Source organism: Orcinus orca, chromosome 2 (genome assembly GCF_937001465.1).
Source record: "Orcinus orca chromosome 2, mOrcOrc1.1, whole genome shotgun sequence".
Taxonomy (NCBI): Eukaryota; Metazoa; Chordata; class Mammalia; order Artiodactyla; family Delphinidae; genus Orcinus; species Orcinus orca.
In genome coordinates this window covers 1,133,323-1,151,572 of record NC_064560.1, presented here as the reverse complement: position 1 = coordinate 1,151,572, position 18,250 = coordinate 1,133,323, and the positions used below count along the sequence as shown (strand labels likewise).

At 38.4% G+C, this 18,250-nt stretch overlaps 1 protein-coding gene and 1 long non-coding RNA gene across 22 annotated transcripts in view; one reads left to right on the top strand and one right to left on the bottom strand.

Moving 5' to 3' along the window:
* WAC (WW domain containing adaptor with coiled-coil) overlaps positions 1-18,250 on the bottom strand; it is a 92,282-nt gene that overhangs the window by 20,120 nt on the left and 53,912 nt on the right. For 17 of the 21 annotated variants that reach the window (XM_049705337.1, XM_049705318.1, XM_049705329.1 and 14 more), the window contains 3 exons: positions 17,540-17,655; positions 16,778-16,890; positions 12,488-12,796 (listed from right to left, as the gene is read on the bottom strand). In XM_049705337.1, the coding sequence (XP_049561294.1) occupies positions 12,488-12,796; positions 16,778-16,890; positions 17,540-17,655 (538 nt within the window). The remainder of the gene's footprint in view (positions 1-12,487; positions 12,797-16,777; positions 16,891-17,539; positions 17,656-18,250) is intronic. The other 4 variants (XM_049705331.1, XM_049705332.1, XM_049705333.1 and 1 more) reach the window with 1 other exon arrangement.
* Positions 868-2,671, top strand: LOC125963383 (uncharacterized). Its single transcript, XR_007475271.1, has 2 exons — positions 868-1,020; positions 2,591-2,671. It is a non-coding gene; the product is annotated as an uncharacterized LOC125963383 (long non-coding RNA).

Here is an 18,250-nt window from a genome sequence, read left to right as displayed (position 1 = left end):
CTCTATTAGTAATGCTGTCTCAAACACATGCACAAGCACACCTTCTTGTACTGCATTCTGCCTTTATTGCATTTTGCAGTTGCTGCCTTTTTCTTCCCCCCCACCCCCGCCCCGGCCAACAAATTGAAGGTGCTGCAGCAACCCTGTATTGGGCAAGTCTCTCCGTGCCATTTTTCCAACAGCATTCTTTTTAAATTAAGGTATACTTTGTTTTTTAGATATAATGCTATGGCACACTTAACAGACTACAGTATAGTGTAAATACAACTTTTATATTACACTGGGAAACCAAAAAAATTGTTTGACTTGTTTTATTGTGAGACCTGCTTCACTGTGGTGGTCTGGAACTGAACCCACAATATCTCCATGGTATTGTCCTGTATTAACTACACTTTCAAATAAGCTTCCATTAGGATATAAAGGGACAATACAATTCTCCAAGACTTAATTTCTATGCATCATAAAGTAAGGTGAAAATGCTTATGAGCACAGAAACAGTCTACTTAAACATGACAACAGCCTTAATATCAATCAGGATAGTCATGGTGGTGAGCAACCCCAGAATGGACTAAGGATGTGATGCCTATGAGGAGACTCCTACTTTGAACTTTCGTCCTTACAACTGAGTTTTAGAATTACATACTTTTAAATCTTTCGGATTTAAAAATATAAAGTAATGAACTACCTCTATTTGTATCACTTAATGATTATTAGCACTAAAAAAGATACTTTTAAAAGCAAGAAACTCCCACAAGACCCCAACCTCAGTGTTTAAAAAGTATTAAACATGCATAAAAAATTATCCTTCGAAAGCCATCCTTGCAAATTACTTACATAGATTCAACGTAACTGAAATTAAAAGCCCAACAGCATTTTGGTAGCATTTGACAAGCCAATTCTATAACGTATTTTGAAGACGTATGGGCTAGTAAGAGCCACAAAATTCTTTAAAGAAAGAACACAGCAGGCTTCCCTGGTGGCGCACTGGTTGAGAGTCCGCCTGCCAATGAGGGGACGTGGGTTTGTGCCCCGGTCCGGGAAGATCCCACATGCCGTGGAGCGGCTGGGCCCGTGAGCCATGGCCCTGAGCCTGCGCGTCCAGAGCCTGTGCTCCGCAACGGGAGAGGCCACAGCAGTGAGAGGCCCGCGTACCGCAAAAAAAAAAAAAGAACACAGCTACTAACATGCCTTGCCAGACATAAAAACTTTAACATTTAAAACAAAACCAATTTAAGGCAGGTTAGACTTCTGTATATATATTTAAGTCTTTAGAACTAGTAGATGAAAACACAGGAAAATAACTTTGATGTGAGGATGCAGAAAATAACAAAGAGCAAAACAATTACACCCAAAGTACTGGTGACCAAACTACTTTAAGGAACTCCTATAAATCAAAGCAGACAGACTAAACAACAGAAAGGTGAACAGAAGACAAGGAGACAATTCACAGAAGAATCGTGAATGGCTTAAAAAACACAAAGGATGCTCAACTTCATTGATAATCAAAAACGCAAATTAAAAAGCAACAGAATATTCTTTTACGTTCATCAGACTGACAAAAATGTCCAAAGTCTAACAATACCGAATGTTCTCAAGTAGTAATGGAAACACCTAACATCTCAGGTGCAGACTAAACTCATATAACCACACTGGAAAACAACTTGACATTATCTAGAAAAATTGGAGCTACGTGCACTTCACGACCCAGTAATTCCCCTTAGGTATACACCCTTAGAGAAACTCTAACGTACATCAATTTGGAGAAATAGTCAACAATTCTCGTAACAGTGTTATGCTTCTCTTTTTATTTTAGCACAAAACTAGAAACAAAACACATGTCCACCAACAGGAAGAAGAACATAAGCTGGTACTTTTATACCATGAAAGTTTACTAGTACAGTCACTGTAATGGAGGAAACAATTAGAAACCAAGGTCCCATGGGTAACGACACTAAGACTAGAGTATTCAAGATATTCATACAGTCTCTTAAAATCTTGGCTGAAAGGCTCTTGAATTTCCCATATATACCCATTTCTTGGAGATTTTCAAGCTCATATATACATTATATAACTGCATTAAGACTGCTACTATGATGTATAAAAGTTTCAGGAACACTACATTTGAATATTACATTGCTACCAAATAAGTATAAATCTTCACTCCCAATTCTAGGAACTAAACATTCATTAATCATCATGGCCCCAAAGAAGCCAGGAATTACTACTGAATAGCAAGTTTACTGCCAAAAAAAAAAGAAAAAAAAAAAAAAAAACCTCCTCTACGGCCTTTTTACACTACTATAATGGTCAAAACACCTATAGGGACAATAGCTGCTTTCAGTAGATTTCACAGATGTGTTGATCTCGCATGATCCACTCAGAAGGTCTAAGACATATTCATTTTTGTAAGGCAGATATTTTCATTTTAAAAGGCACACATTTTAAAGGAGGTAGTCTCTAAGTCTAGCAGATTGCCTACCGTGTTCCGCTTTGCTGTTTTGGAATCATAAACAAGTATAAAGAAACTTGAAGGTAGGCATCCCTGGTGGTGCAGTGGTTGAGAGTCCGCCTGCCGATGCAGGGGACACAGGTTCGTACCCCGGTCCGGGAAGATCCCACATGCCACGGAGCGGCTGGGCCCGTGAGCCATGGCCGCTGAGCCTGCGCGTCCGCCGGAGACTGTGCTCCGCAGTGGGAGAGGCCACACCAGTGAGAGGCCCGGGTACCACCAAAAAAAAAAAAAAAAAGAAAGAAAGAAGGAAAGAAAGAAAAAAAAAAGAAACGAAGGAAATAAGATCTTCCTTGTGAAAAGTTTATTACTTCCTTGTGTCAGTTACTACATTTTATGAGGCAATTATAGACTATAGCAGCAGTTCTCTCCAGATCATATACCTTAAGGTTCAGCTTAAGGAATAAACAGTTTAGGGGCATCTTAATGATGTTTAGAATGAAACAAGTTCTCTGTTTTTACTTCCTGCATGAACAATTAAATTAGTACTTATATCCCTCTGAAATGACCCTTTTGTTACGTTTACTATGGTTTTCCTCTGCCTTTAATGATAGGAGTTGGAGAAGGTGTAAGTTGTTTCCAAATTTGTTTCAATGCTGCTAAATCTATCCACAGATTTGAAAAATTAACAAAGGCTTGAAAATTCTTCAGTGTTGCCATTCAATCCAGGAAAAGGAAAACACTCCAAAACAGAAGATACATATCACTACAAAGAAATAAGGTAACAATGTAAATACATATATGTATCCTGAGGAGGAATTTCGTTTGCAGTTTTGTGAGAGATTATTAATGAACAGTATGGAAACCAGTTACTACTACTCAATACTTACGGGAACCTTGAGCAAGCAACATCTCTGAAGGCCAGAATTTCTCTTTTTAGAAGGTCTGACTTTGATAGGACTTATCCAAGTTTAAAAACAAAAAACAGACACCAGGGCTCCACCCCAGCTCTAACGAACGGGGCGGGTCCGAGGTGTCCGAGCATATGGTGAACTTCCAGTTCCATGGGTGATTCTGGCACACCTTGTTGGTTATGAAAAAAGAGAGAACTTCCCAGATTCCTTTTAACTTTAAAAAACAAAAGGAAACAAAACCAAAACAAAATTTTTAAAAATCTAGCACAAACACAGAGAACTAGTGGAGAAAGGGCAAGATCAAAGACAGCAAAGCAAAACTGCTTTTCCAGGTAGGTCTTCAGCATGCTATTTGCACACCAGTTATTTATTTTTAAAAACAGCTTCACTCACCCCCTTCTTCCTAAAGGACACACCCACACAAATGCCCTCCAGAAGTGTGTTACACCTTAAACATTTTTAATACTACTTGCCTCCATCTAGTAGTATAATTGAGAAAAATAATTGTGATAAAAATATAAAATGCTACCCTGAAAGGCAGTCTTGGTTTCATCATGAAAATATAAACGAAAGGCGTTTCCCTGGTGGCGCAGTGCTTGAGAGTCCGCCTGCCGATGCAGGGGACACGGGTTCGTGCCCCGGTCTGGGAAGATCCCACATGCCGCGGAGTGGCTGGGCCTGTAAGACATGGCCGCTGAGCCTGTGCTCCGCAACAGTCTCGAGAGGCCACAACAGTGAGAGGCCTGCGTACCAAAAAAAAAAAAAAAAAAAAAAAAAATATATATATATATATATATATATAAACGAAAGCTATTGGTTGGGTGCCACTCCTCTGTGTTCAGAGCGCCCTACCACAGACATTACCCAGCATCTCCTATTATACAGCTTATGATCTCTCTCTCTTGTATCAGAAAATGAACTCTTTCAGGAGAAGAATTTTGTTGTATTTATCTCTGTAGCTCTGGTGCAAAATGGGGTCTGGCACCAAGATGGCCTCAGCACGTACTTGTTGACTGGACGCCTGATTAGGCAAGAAAGGCTCAGGTGCCTGTGTCTGTGCTGTTCTTCTTAAGCTCTACGTTCAAAACTTATAATGGGGAGGAAAAGCCTAAGGTCTCCAAAAATAATTCATTGAGCAGGCAATGAACAGCTCACTTTATGCTATTTTTTCATAAAGCTAAGTAATACTACATAGTCTTAGAGACAAACAACTTATTTAGATTTATTTTAATAATCATAAAATCCTCAACCCCCTTCTTCTTTTTTTAAACACTCAAAGGCAACAAGCAACTATTCAGAACAAATACACAGTCACTAAGTGTGCTTTTTCTACACAGATATTTAATTTTAATTAACATTTCTATTTGTCTTTTTAATCCGGAATCTGTTACAATGTTAGGTTAACATACTTCATGTTTAAACAGTTTTGTATCAAACTAAAATTAAAAATCTGGATCTTTGAAAATAAAGACAAATAATGAACTTAAGAAAATTAATGTAGTGTTTTACGTTACAAGGCCATTTCAAAAGGCTCTTCTGCTTTTTAACATCAGCCTCTAGTCTCATTCTTTAAATGCAAACTTTTCCAAGCATTAAAGAAACCTAGGTTGCTTTAAGCCTATTTTTTCAGCTTTTGGCAAAACAACGGTATCCAATTTTAGCTCTACCATGTTTATTTTTTTATTTTGTGTGTGTGCGTGTGTATGTGTGTGTGTGTGTGTGCGCACGCGTGTGCCTATGATTTTTTTAAGGATATGTGGTGATGTTGTCCTATGGTATTTTAAACTTAAAATGAGCTTTAAGGTCACTTTCCTACCTGATGTTTTTCTATCATTTGTAGATCTCTAACCAATTCTTATCGTAAGCCATGAAATAAATGTTACTCTTTGATTTTAATTTAAATTGGGTATATAAACTTTGATAAAACCTTTTTCTCTCCCTTTATGCTTGTAATTATGAATTATTCATTTATACTTCCAATTTTTACCAGTAGGGGGAGTAACCTACCAAAGACTAGACTTCACAGAGAAATGTACTATAACCTAACTTTTTAAGGCTTAAGGTAATAACCACTCACCTCTTCTAATTATAGGCACCCTTTCAAAATACCCAAGACAACACAGACCAAAGTCAAAATTTTCTGACCTACATTTTTCTGGTATGCTAAATAACTCCTCCTCAATCTGCAGTAAGGTCTAACGAGATACTGCACGTAAAGAGTAAAAGGTACTGACTGCATTTCTAAACATTAATTTCCCACAATGTTCTGACAGTTGCCGTCATAATACTAAACAGGATATGGCTGTAAAGCTCAAACTACTGATGCAACAGGGCAGCCTGCTTGTTCCATTGTGTAGTAATGGTGTTACAACATGGAGGAATCATAAGGGAAAACAAAGTATACAAGTGTAGTAGAAAAAACCGCAAAATAACTAGGTGACAACACCGGGTATATAATCTGTGACTTTCATTTTAATTTATTTTTTACTCTATAATTCATAATTTTAAATGTGTCTGTCCAGAACTTTTCTATGCATTTAAAATGTACATAAAAATAAGTATGGCATTAATTGATGTTTTATAACAATTATGTTTTTGCAACTTGCTCTTTTATTCAACCGAGAAAATCTTTATGCTAATACATACAAAGGATAAGCCTATTTTAAAACTTTTAACAGATTTTACTTAAGTGACCTCCATAATAACCACCTTCTACACTCCTACCAGTTTTGTTTCCCTACATTCAACTGTTAATTGTCACCAACTTTAAGAGTGAAAAATCTCATTTTAATTTCCAATATTGTATTGGTAATCTTTCTCTTGAATTCTTTTATGCTGGTAAAATATACAACATACAATTTACCATTCTAACCATTTCTGGTTTACAATTCATTAGCATTAAGTACATTCACACTGTCATGCAACCATCACCACAATTCACCTCCAGAACTTTTTCATCTTTCCGAACAGAAACTTTCTACCCAATTAAACCATAGCTCCCCATCTCACAAGACCAAAGTTGAGCACTATTCTAGTTTGTCTCTCTATGAATTTGCCCATTCGAGGTACCCCAGAAGTGGAATCACACAATACTTGTCCTTTTGTGTCACTTAGCATAAGGTTTTCACAGTTCATCCATGTTGCAGCGTTTATCGTAATTTCACTCCTTTCTAAGGCTGACTGATACTGCATGTGTATATATATATGTGTGTGTGTGTGTATATATACATACACACACACACACACACACACACACATACATATATCACATTTTGTTTATCCTTTATCTGCTGGTGGACACTAGGGTTGTTTCCACCATTTGGCTGTTGTGAATAGTGCTACTGCGAACCCTCGTGTATAAATACCCGTTTGATTCCTTGGTTTTCAATTCTTCTGATTACATACTTAGGCATGGAATCACTGGATCCTATGGTAATTTTATGTTTCACTTTTTGAGGAACCGCCAAACTGTATTCCACAGCAGCTGTGTTATTTTACGTTCCAACCAGCAATACACAAGGGTTTCAATCTCCACGGCCTCCAAAACACTTGTTGTCTTCTACTGTTTTTTTAATATATATACAGTAGTCATCCTAATGGGTGTGAAGTGATATTTCACTGTGGTTTGATTTTCTGTCCCTGTTGACCAATGATGCCGAACACCTTTTTATGTGCTTACTGGCCATTAGACTATGTTCTTTGGAAAAATGTCGCATCAACTCCGTTGCCCATTTTTGGACTGAGCTGTTTCATTTTACTGTTGAGTTCCAGGACTTTGTATTCATACATTCTGGCTATTAATCCCTTATCAGACATGACTTATAAATATTTCCTCCCATTCCATGCGTTCAGTCTTTTCACTCTAGAGTGTCCTTTGATGCACAAAAGTTTTTCATTTTGATGAGGTCCAATGTATCTATTTTTTTCTTCTGTTGCCAACGCTTTTGGTGTCATATCCAAGAAATCACTACCGAATCCTGTGTCATAAAGGTTTTCCCTCGCTTTCTTACAGTTTTATAGTTTTTAGCTCCTAAGTTAAGGTCCTTGTTCCGTTTTGAGCTAATTTTTCTAACTGTTGTAGAGCAAGACTGGCCATTTAAACTTCCTCTCCTGTAACTGCCTGTTCAGATACTTTGCTCATCTTTCCATTGGATTGTTGGTTTTCATACTGCTTTGATGAATTCTTAATGTAGCCTTAATGTACCGTTATTCATATTTGTTGCAAATATTGTCTCCCAATTTTGTATTTTTTTTCAACCTTTGTTTATTGTATCTCTGTCACAGAGAAGTTTTAAATGTCTTATGTAGCCAAATTTACCAACTTTTTAAGGCAAATGTGTTCTGGGTCCTCATTTAAAAGGTCTTCCTTGCCCCTCAAGTTAAAAACAGTATTTTCTAACATTCTTTCATCACAGGTATTCCCCTGCCCCACTGCTCAAAATGCCATCTTTATTACGTAATGTAATTTTAGTGAAACTCACTGACTAAATCAGACTAACAGCAACCCCCCCCCCCGCCCCCGGTTAACGTCCTCAGTTATTCAACAAATACTTAAGTACTTCTATGGCCAATTGGGCTAATTTTACATGAACATTTAGTAATCCTAAAAGTAGTTTGAAAAGTAGTTTAAAGCAAAGCAAGGAAGAGCTAAATGTGTCCCACTTTCAGCCAGCTATGACCTCCTATGTGGGCTATAAAAGATTACTGCTGTTAACACACTGGGAAAAGTCTTCAGGTTCATTTTAACTTCACCCAGTCTACAAATATCATCAAAACACAAAAAGGAAGTTTATTCCAAGTGACTAACTCACATCTCACATTAAAGAACGACTAATCCCCTTCCATTAGATTCCGACTACAGAACAGCATGTAACTACGTGACTCTTTGGACAGGCTGATTTTCTGAGAGCTGCCTTGAGGTCACTGAATAGGTCTGCTTCTGTGGCTGCTCTGTTTACTTTTCAAACTTATCTCTGTTAATAAACTGTAACTCTAAATTATTAAATAAGAAACTTAAAAGTCATTAAACTCTTCTGACCCTGGCACTTATGTGGCGAAATCAAAAAACAAGGACCCACGTCTCCTGCCTATTTTGTCATTTCACAAATCTGCAAAAGAGGCTGGGGTCAGGACCAGTTTAGAATGGTCAATGGGTTGCAAGCCTATAAAATTCGGTTTTAGACTTTTTTTTTTTTAAGCACATCAGAGTTTCTCTGTACTTTGTTATATGGCTGTCCAATAAAGGAGTCTTGCCAAGGGATGTTCAAATGTTACCATAAGAAACAGATATAAATCTAAAAGGAGGTACCTGATGCCCTTGTTTTACCCTACCTAACACTAGGATTATTCTCTGCAGAACTGAAGAGCTTCACAGCTCCTCCACACTTCTGTCCCTCAAGCAAGCACAGACTGATTTATCTAAGGTTCTTTTTATCGAAAGACACACCGGCATTAAACAGATCTAAATCTATTTCTTTAATTAGACGCAAAACACATACAACACTCTTCTTTTTCTCCAAATACATTTTTTAAACCATGACCAATGTAGGTGCTTCCCCAACTCTCAACACATGCATTACCATTCTTTCAGTTATTTATCCATATACCACAAATACTGAACTGACTGCCTATTACCTGTCAAGTACTAAGGATACAGCAGTGGTTAGGACAAAGTTCCTGCTCTTCTGTTACTTATTAGAGCATTCTATTGCTGTTATCCTTAAATACAGTTTAGCTATACTAGTAGCACTTAAGACCAAGAGACCTATCTTATTTGAACCTTCAACCTCTTAATATAAATTATTTGTTAAGGAAAATCCAAACAAGGAAATCACTATGTTGATGACAACAGTCAATAGGAAGCTTAACTTAAATAACATGGATGTCTCCACTGAGGAAAAAAATATACCGCAAATTAATGGACCTTTCACAAACTTAGACTAACTGGAAAACAACCTGAAAAGATCCAAATTGTTATACAATTTATTTAAGGAAACAGTACTGTCTTCAATTCACATGCAAGGGGAAATACTTGGTAAGACTGTACTATCTTCCCTATACACCGCACCTAGGCAATTCCAAGATAATCAAGTTTCTTCCTGTAAGTTTAAAATAAGTTTGTGATCAGCAAACCCACTTTGTAGAATTTAAACATGAATCACCTAAGATTTGAGAGGAGTTTTGAATTACTGGAGTCCAAACTAATATAGACTGGTGATGTCTTTCATTACGCACAGTTTTATGGAAAGAACGTGGACTTTGGAGAAGCACCTCTTACACCGTATGTTTCAACTTCAGCAATGTGCAGGCTCTTCATATCTAAGAAGACAATTCTTTCCCTCACAATGTTGTTTTAAGGAATAACCTAAAATATGTACAAAACATTTAGCACCAAACCTGGTACACAGTTAATCTTTAATTACGTTAAGTTTGTCAGGAATGGTGCTTGAAGCTTCGAGGGAGAGGTTAGGGGGTGAAAAAAGTACAAAATGCAATAAATCATAACGTCTGACCCTACACAGGATAGTCTAATTGAAGGAACTAAAATCATAAAGTGGTGAGTGCAGTAATAGACAGAAAAACAAAGTGTTTGAGAGGTTAACTGACACTGAGAACCCAAGGACACCACCGCTGGCCCTTAGAGAAGGAACTGAGTCCAACAGAACGGAAATGGAGGGAAGAATACGTCCTTTTCAGCAAAGGATCAAAACATGAAAGAACATAACACGATCTAAAAAACTGTACAAGTTTGCAGCAGATGAATTATACAGGGAATGTTTAAGAGTGAAATACTGGAGATCAAGCTAGTAAGACAGGCTGCAACCAGACTGTCAAGGACTTGCTATCATCTTACTGAGAAGTATGGACTTCTCCTTTGGATAAAACCATGAGAAAATTTTAAGCAAGGAAATAACACAATCCAATCTAAATTTTATAATGCTGTCACTGTAAGTGGATAGAGTGGGTAGAAGGAAGCACAGCAGTTGTCAGAAGGTTACTTCAAGAGCAATGACCTGAGGCTCAATAATGGCAGTGGCAATAACAGAGAAACAATACACACCAGTAAGACACAGGAGGAAGAATCCAAGATTTGCTGATGGATGAATGGGCAAGAATGTTGAAGAACATGGAATGGTTGGGAGGATAGTGTTGTCACTGAGAGCCTAGAAACTGTGGGAAAAGGGAGGAATTTAGGACACACTATATTCTGGGGAGATGTTAACAAATACCAACTGCTTGGAGAAGGAAGCAGACGTGTGTGAATTAGAAATAAAGATTTGGGAGTCACTTATGTAGACAAGGTAGTCACGAGAATTGCTACCCAGCAAAAGAGGACATGTTGGGCAGGAAAAAAGAACAAGGGCTTCCCTGGTGGCGCAGTGGTTGAGAGTCCGCCTGCCGATGCAGGGGACGCGGGTTTGCGCCCAGGTCCGGGAAGATCCCACATGCTGCGGAGCGGCTGGGCCCGTGAGCCATGGCTGCTGAGCCTGCGCGTCCAGAGCCTGTGCTCCGCAACGGGAGAGGCCACAGCAGTGAGAGGTCTGCGTACCGCAAAAAAAAAAAAAAAGAACAAACCACAGTGAAGACTGAGCTCTGATGCTATTTCAGGAGCAAGAAAAGGAGAGGGCAGGAAGCTGAGGAGCGCAGCGTCCCAGAAGTCAGGGAAGAAAAACTCTCCAAAGAGGAGGTGACAGCTAACAACAGGTAAAGTGGGAGAAAGACCAAAGACCTTTCTGAAGGCCAAAGGTCGTTTTTTCAAACTGAGAAATGTTTTTTAAATAAACTCTTTCTGTAACCAAACTAAAAGCGGCAAAACTGAAAAACCCAAACACCCTTTAGAAAGTATTACCACACTAACAATTAATGCGTTAATTCAGATTCTCTCTCAGGAATTCTCTTGTAAATTTAATTCTGCATCAGGTAGAAAGTATTACCACACTAACAATTAATGCGTTAATTCAGACTTTCTCTCTCAGGAATTCTCTCTTGTAAATTTAATTCTGCATCAGGGCAAATATGATTTGTACATATGAATTTTGGTACAAGCCATCTTTGGGGAATCTGACAACATTTGGAATAACCTGTTTATGTATGATGCACTCTATGATGAAAGTATGTTTCGTAATGTGTAACAACTGCTACAGGGGAAATTCAAACTACATACATAAAAGGAGAGCAAACTAGAAGCAAAAGAAACCCAATTACTTAAATCCTTTGTCAACACATCAAATCAGTGTGAAATAATGAGTCTGACAATAGAGTAAAAGCTTAAAGACTCATTAGGTCCACACAGCATCTTCTAAACCCAAAGGACATAAAAATTCCTCAACGTTTACTGATGCTAATCTGCTAATTCATCTGCTACGGGGTCTACCCAAGGTGATTTATTTACTTAATGCTTTTCAAATTTCCTTAGTTCCTTAAACCTGGGTTAAGTCTGGGACTGTGGCTGGTCTACGAAATAGGCTTATCCCATCACCCTGCTTCTTCCATTATGCATCGCCCCCCAAGTGGTGGTTGCCACAGTTTTTCTGAACCTTCTATGGTTACTAGCACCGAGTCAGATAAACACAATTTGGGCTGTAAAGTTCAACTTCTACTCTTCAGACTTAACTCATAATTCAGACATTAAGACTCCTTATCTTATGGCCCACAACTCAGTTTTCTAATTCACAAACTGAAACCAATAGTTGCATGTATGTGGAAATGACAAGTTTTTAAATGTCTCTATTCATATTAAATTTTAATAGAAAATTGAGACAATTTCTAAACTATATCATGAAGACAATTATCACAAAAACCAAAAATTACTTTATACAAGTATGATGGGACAGTCATTTTAGCTGTGAAAAGTTATTTTATCCATTGCTAACTGTTATAAATTAAGCACTTGACTTCAAAGTGTCAAAGGCAAAAAACAGTTCTGAGGCTTCATAATTAAAAAGAAAAAGAAAAAAGCTAAATATGGCTAACTCTAGATCTAAATCTATGCAGTAACATTCTAGAAGACTTTTTAGAAGAATTCATAATTAAGCGTCTTATTTAGCTAACGGAAATAATGTAATATAATCAGAAACTCCAGAAACTACAGTTCAACGTGCAGCATCTAGTAATAACGGCATACCTTTTCTCTCTGCTTTCTGTGCAGGGACAGAAGATGTGGGTGTAGGCAGTTTTGATAAAGTGGATGCTCCATTAGCATCAAATGATTTCTTTGGCTGGTGATCGGACTGTAGCGTAAATGGACTAGAAGGAACAGTGCTTGGGGCAGCAGTTGGATGAACCACTGGTTTGATGGGGTGCTGTACTGGCGTAGAACTACTGTGAGTCTCTGCTCTTGGCAGTCTGTAGTCTCTGTCATTGTGTCTGCTTGTCTGAGACAAAATATTCTGTGGGAGCAAACTACTGGCATCACTGGAATGCTTGTCTTCCACTTTAGTTCAGAGTTCGGAAAAAGAGATGTTGGAAATGACGGAAGGGGAAGAAAAAAGATTACGTTAGAATCCTGTCTTTAACATCAGCTAATTTAGCAACATACCTGTATTTAACATCTTTCTATAAAACTGCGAGCCCAGTTAGCGTCTGCAGTTTTACCACTAGCATATAGATATTCAAATGCTGGAAGAGGAATTTTAGCTCAACTGTAAGTGCTTCATCTACGCTGAGATTTCAAGCGGCTGCTAGTTTGGGGACTCTTTAGAGCCACACCATAAGCTCAAACAAAACATGAGCTGTTTTGTTTAAAACATCAAAACACTGATGTTTTAAAAGATCAAAATGTATGGAGAGGTATAACATTTTTTACTCAAAAAAAATTTTTTTAAATAGAAAAGGTAAACGGTCCATTCTTTTAAAATACGGACCTTGGTTCTAATAACTGACTGACTTATCCACAGGGGTTCAACTACAGAGGAATACTACTTTGCTGTTAGCCTGATTTTTCTGAATACTGACGTGGCTGATTAGTGGGCGCTAAAGCAGCTGGTACTAGGGCTTAGACGACCTCATTTTGGGATGGCTGAATTTTATAAAGAACTCTGCATTCGGTGAGTAAATCAATTCATATTTTTAATGATGCTAACAAATACCAGAGTTAGTTATAAAATCAAGTTATAGATAATGCTATCTGACAACAGGAGCCCTACATCTGCAGCAAAGTCAGAAAAATACACTTGGTATTATCCGTCATGTTAAGAACAGATCCTCTTCCAATTTAAAGCCACAAAAATATTTTAAACTCAAAAGTACTTCTGCTTCCGCAGAAAGAGTACAAAAGAAGGAAAATTTCAACAATCACGGCAACAAAATTTGTATTTGTCAAAAAAAACCTCCAGCCTAAATTACAAGTCTCATCAGTAACTGAAGGATTAAAGCAACTTCCAAGGAGAAAAACACCTTAAGACTCAAGCACATGATATGTAATGATATTACCAAAGGATGCCCTCCCTGTTGAATACTGTGTCGTTTTTTCCAGTTCATGGTTCCTCCAAGTCTAGAGAGCATGACAGCACAAAGAAGGAAGTAGGCTTAAACCGCAAAGCAGTTTTCAAGTTGTCAACGCACACCTGCAGCAGAGACACTGCAGAGCATTACAGCACACGTGGGCGCTATGGCGCCAACAGCTTTCTCCTGCTCACGGCTCGAGACGTGACGCCGTTCAGCAGAGACTCCATCCATCCGCACAGCCCCACAACAGGAACACTCAGCAAACATCTGCAGACACTTCTGGGTGCCACCACTGGGCGAGGAGAGGTGTGCTACTGGGGCTGGCACGGAGAGGCCAGGTGTAACGCTCTACATCCTACAACACAGGACAGAATCCATACGCATTCCCTGACCCCAAGCGCCATCCGTGCCACTGCTGAAGAACCCAAGTTAAAGTTTCTCTAACCACAGAGCAATCAGTCTGTGAGGCACCGATTAAAGGTAATAAAAATAATCAACAATACAACTACACCAGTACAATTACAGCAGCAGTAATACCAAATTTAAAATTTTACCCCTACAACTTCACTGTCAAACTGTGGGTATTATTTGCTACATTGCCAGAACTCCCGAAACACAAAAACACTCTTGAAGAATCTTTTTCCTACCTTTACCTCTTTACGTAGGAAACGTTCCCAACCCTCCCTGTCCCCTCCACCACACGCACACCTCTTTAGCTGGCTGTTGGGGACAACAGAGCTTTAGGCCCTACCCTACATGAACACCAACGTACCAGACATATGGGACACTCTGCCAGCATTTTTTGGATAGACAAAGTTAAGCACTTCAGTGCCTAGGAACCATTATTACCATCACGCCAAGTACAGTCAGTTGACCAATTAAAAAAAAAGTAGCAGCAATACAGCTGCAGCCCTTTCTTAAACATTACTTAAAACTCAAGAAGTGTGACAAAGGAGTCCATTTCAGCACAAAGACCCACCGACTCCTCATCTGCACTTCTAGGAATTTAGCTAAGGAAGTAATCAGGGAAGTGGGCAGAAATACGAACAACAGCATTGTTTACTGCAGGAAGAAGCTGAAAACCACGTGGGTATCCACGGAGAGAGGATTATTTATGAATGGGGGCACGTCCAAAACCGGAACACCATGCAGTTAACATACGTTGAACTATAAAATGGCAAAAGGAAACAAATCCTTGGAAAACATTTTTTTCTTAATTTTTTTTTGGCCGCGCCGCGCGGCACGCGGGATCTTAGTTCCTCAACCAGGGATCGAACCCGCGCTCCGTGCAGTAGAAGCACAAGAGTCTTAACCACTGGGTCGCCAGGGAAGTTCCATATCCTTGAAACATTATTGAACAGAAGAAACAGGTTAAGAACAGTAACATACAATCCTATTTTTGGTGTAAAATACATGCATATGTAGTTTTTATATACTTTCACGTGCAGCTAGAAAAAAGTGTATGTCTCCAAGCGTTCCTGAGTCGTGAGATTAAAATACTTTCCCTCTCTCTACTTTTAATAACAAACATGCCTAACTTCTGAAATCTTAAAGAAGAAAAAACTGATTTCCCTTTTGAAAGAAAAAGATGCACACAGATAATTTGAAACCACAATTCTGATTTTATTTCCTTAAAGATTTTTATTAAGCAGCCAAAAGTACTATTTTCACTTCCACCAACTTTTCTATCAGACCTCTAATTACCCCAAGAGAGGACGAGTGACTACGTAATTTTGGAAAGAACAAACATACTAGGCTGTGATCTTTTCTTCTCTGGGAACCATCAGCTACTACGTGGAGAGGCCTGGCCCAGTAACTAAAAAACGTTATTTTTACACTCATCTAGCGAGTCTTCCTGGACGCCCACAATTTATTTGTTCAGGAGGACCACAAGCTGGGCACTATATTTTTTTTAGCCTGGAAAAAAGGAAAACCTCTCATTTTTAGTTATTTGCCGGAAAGTCACAGTTACTTAAGATATTAAGTGAAATGGGATTACAACCCAGGTCTTCTGTCTCAATATACAATATTCTTAAATTCCCTAACTTCAGTGCTTTAAACCATTGTTATTTTCTAAGAATTAAGTACAATTTCACTAATATAAAAGTTAAATGTTCCAGGGAACATACTTTAAACATTCAGCCCTACAGAACTGTATTATTTGTTTCATCTTAAGTAATTTCTCCCATCAAAAATTCAATATCCCCCACTGGGACCAAATATAACCCTACTTTTTGTCTTGAGTTACAGAAGGAGAATGCAAACGCTTAAGTCTAAGAATTCCCAAAACACATCTAAAAATTCTCAGAACTTCAAAATTCAATGAAGAGCCTAAGAATTCTATGTGGCATTTAAATTTTATTCTGGGCAAGACCAGTCACTGGGAATAGAATATATTTAGTGAAATCTTCAAATTCAAATTTTACTTGAACTTAAAAATAAATGTATGTTACCCATATTGTCCAACTCGGACAAAATCTGACCTCAAAAGAACCTGAAGGTGCCCATAGTATGGAGACGGCACACAGATCTACAATCGTGGTGAAACCCATTTCCATATACAAGGATGAACAAGCTTCTCGCTGGTAACACAGACGAAGACAGTCACTTCACGTCACTCTCTGTGTGCAGCTATCGTTCAGTTACTGGACTGAAACCCAGCGGGTCTCTCAGTGACCAGTGTAAACGGGGGTGGGGTCTCTTGTCAATCCACAGCATGAAAGCTTACTTCTTCACCAACTCAACGGCATTAGAGCCATCACGGGTAGTGATGGACACCTCCACGTGCACCGTTTCAAGAACAAAATGATGCCCGTTACAAGGACAGACCCAACACAGAAAACCTTTTATGTGTCTGTTTCTTTTAGTTTACCTATACAAACGGCTATGCACATAGATCTGTAAAGTAAACAAACTACAGGAATGAATCAAACATTCTATTGGTTCCAAGAAAGAAGTTAATACTTACTTCCACCGGCAAACCCACTAGTGGCTGTTGCTTGCATCACCTCTCTTCTGTAATCCCTATCTTTTGGGAAGCTATTAACTGCCATCTTGTTTGCTTCCTTTTGTCTCTGTTCTCTAAAAATAAAAGACACATCCACAAAATTACAAGACATACAATGAATCTACATTTAACACTTCTGGTCAAATGCTCAACGAAACTGTACGTGGAACATAAAAGAACAAGGCAGTAATATCATTCAACTGGTGTGGGACATGGGATATAGCAAACAACATTAATGTTTCTCACTGATGGCAATATTATACCAATTATTCACATGCCATTAACCCTACAACCAAAACTTTGTAATGATAACTCTCCATATATGAAGGAAACATATTATTGTCCTACAAGAATGATAAAGTTTTCTAATACAAATTACAGGGAAGATGTATGATAGATAACAGATTAATATAAATTTTTAAATTACATAAATACACTGACTGTTCACAAGGCCCTTGTGGACAGCTGCTCGTCTGTCCTAGTTTTTTTCGTTTTGCTTTTTAAGGTAAAGAGAAATTATGGAAAACACAGACGATGGGCCAACCACTGCAGTTAAGGAGTGACGAGCATCACACTAAGAAACCTAAGCTCAGAACGATTAGCACCTAAGACGTTCGCCGGCAGGATCAGCAGTGAGAAATACTGTTCAGAACGATTAGCACTTAAGACGTTAGCCGGTAGGATCAACAATGAGAGATACTGTTCACTTAAATGAGCAAATACCTTTCAAGCCACTCCTTTGGTTTCTCCCACTGTGAAACTTCTGTTCGACAATTGTAGTAGTATTTTTTCCCAGAGGAGCTAATATGCTCAGACCAGTCATCGGCAGAATCATAAGGCTTAAAAACACATTTTAGAAAATTAGCACACGTTAATACAATTTAATCACTTGGTATGAAATATCAAGAATGTCAATGGTTTTCAAGGCATACATATGGAAAAAGACTTGAGATAAAAGTCCCCTGCTCTAAGACGTCTAAGATGTAATTATCTGCATATATATCTTAGGAGACCCTAGTCTACGAAAACCTTCAAGGGGAACAATGGAAAACTCTATAAAATATCAAATTAAACAGATCAGCAGGTTCATTAGGCACAGGAAGAATGACACGAAACTAACATCATAGTGACTTCAGAAAAGCATTACAAAGCCCCCCATTACCACAGTTTTAATTGCTGAAATCTAGTCACATGGAGAAGCCACTCTCAACTGACTGATCTGATGGCATGAGAGTACATCAGTTCTAAACACTCTAAGGCACAAAGTAATCACAAATAGTGTGACAGAGAACAGCCTGCCTGTATTCACTGTTACTCAGTGGGAAAAAAGCACACACAAAAAAACTTTAATGTAAACACAAAGCTAATTAAAAGCTACGGATTTGTTTCAACTTCAAAATCCATGAGATGGGTCAAGTATTAACTAAACCTTGT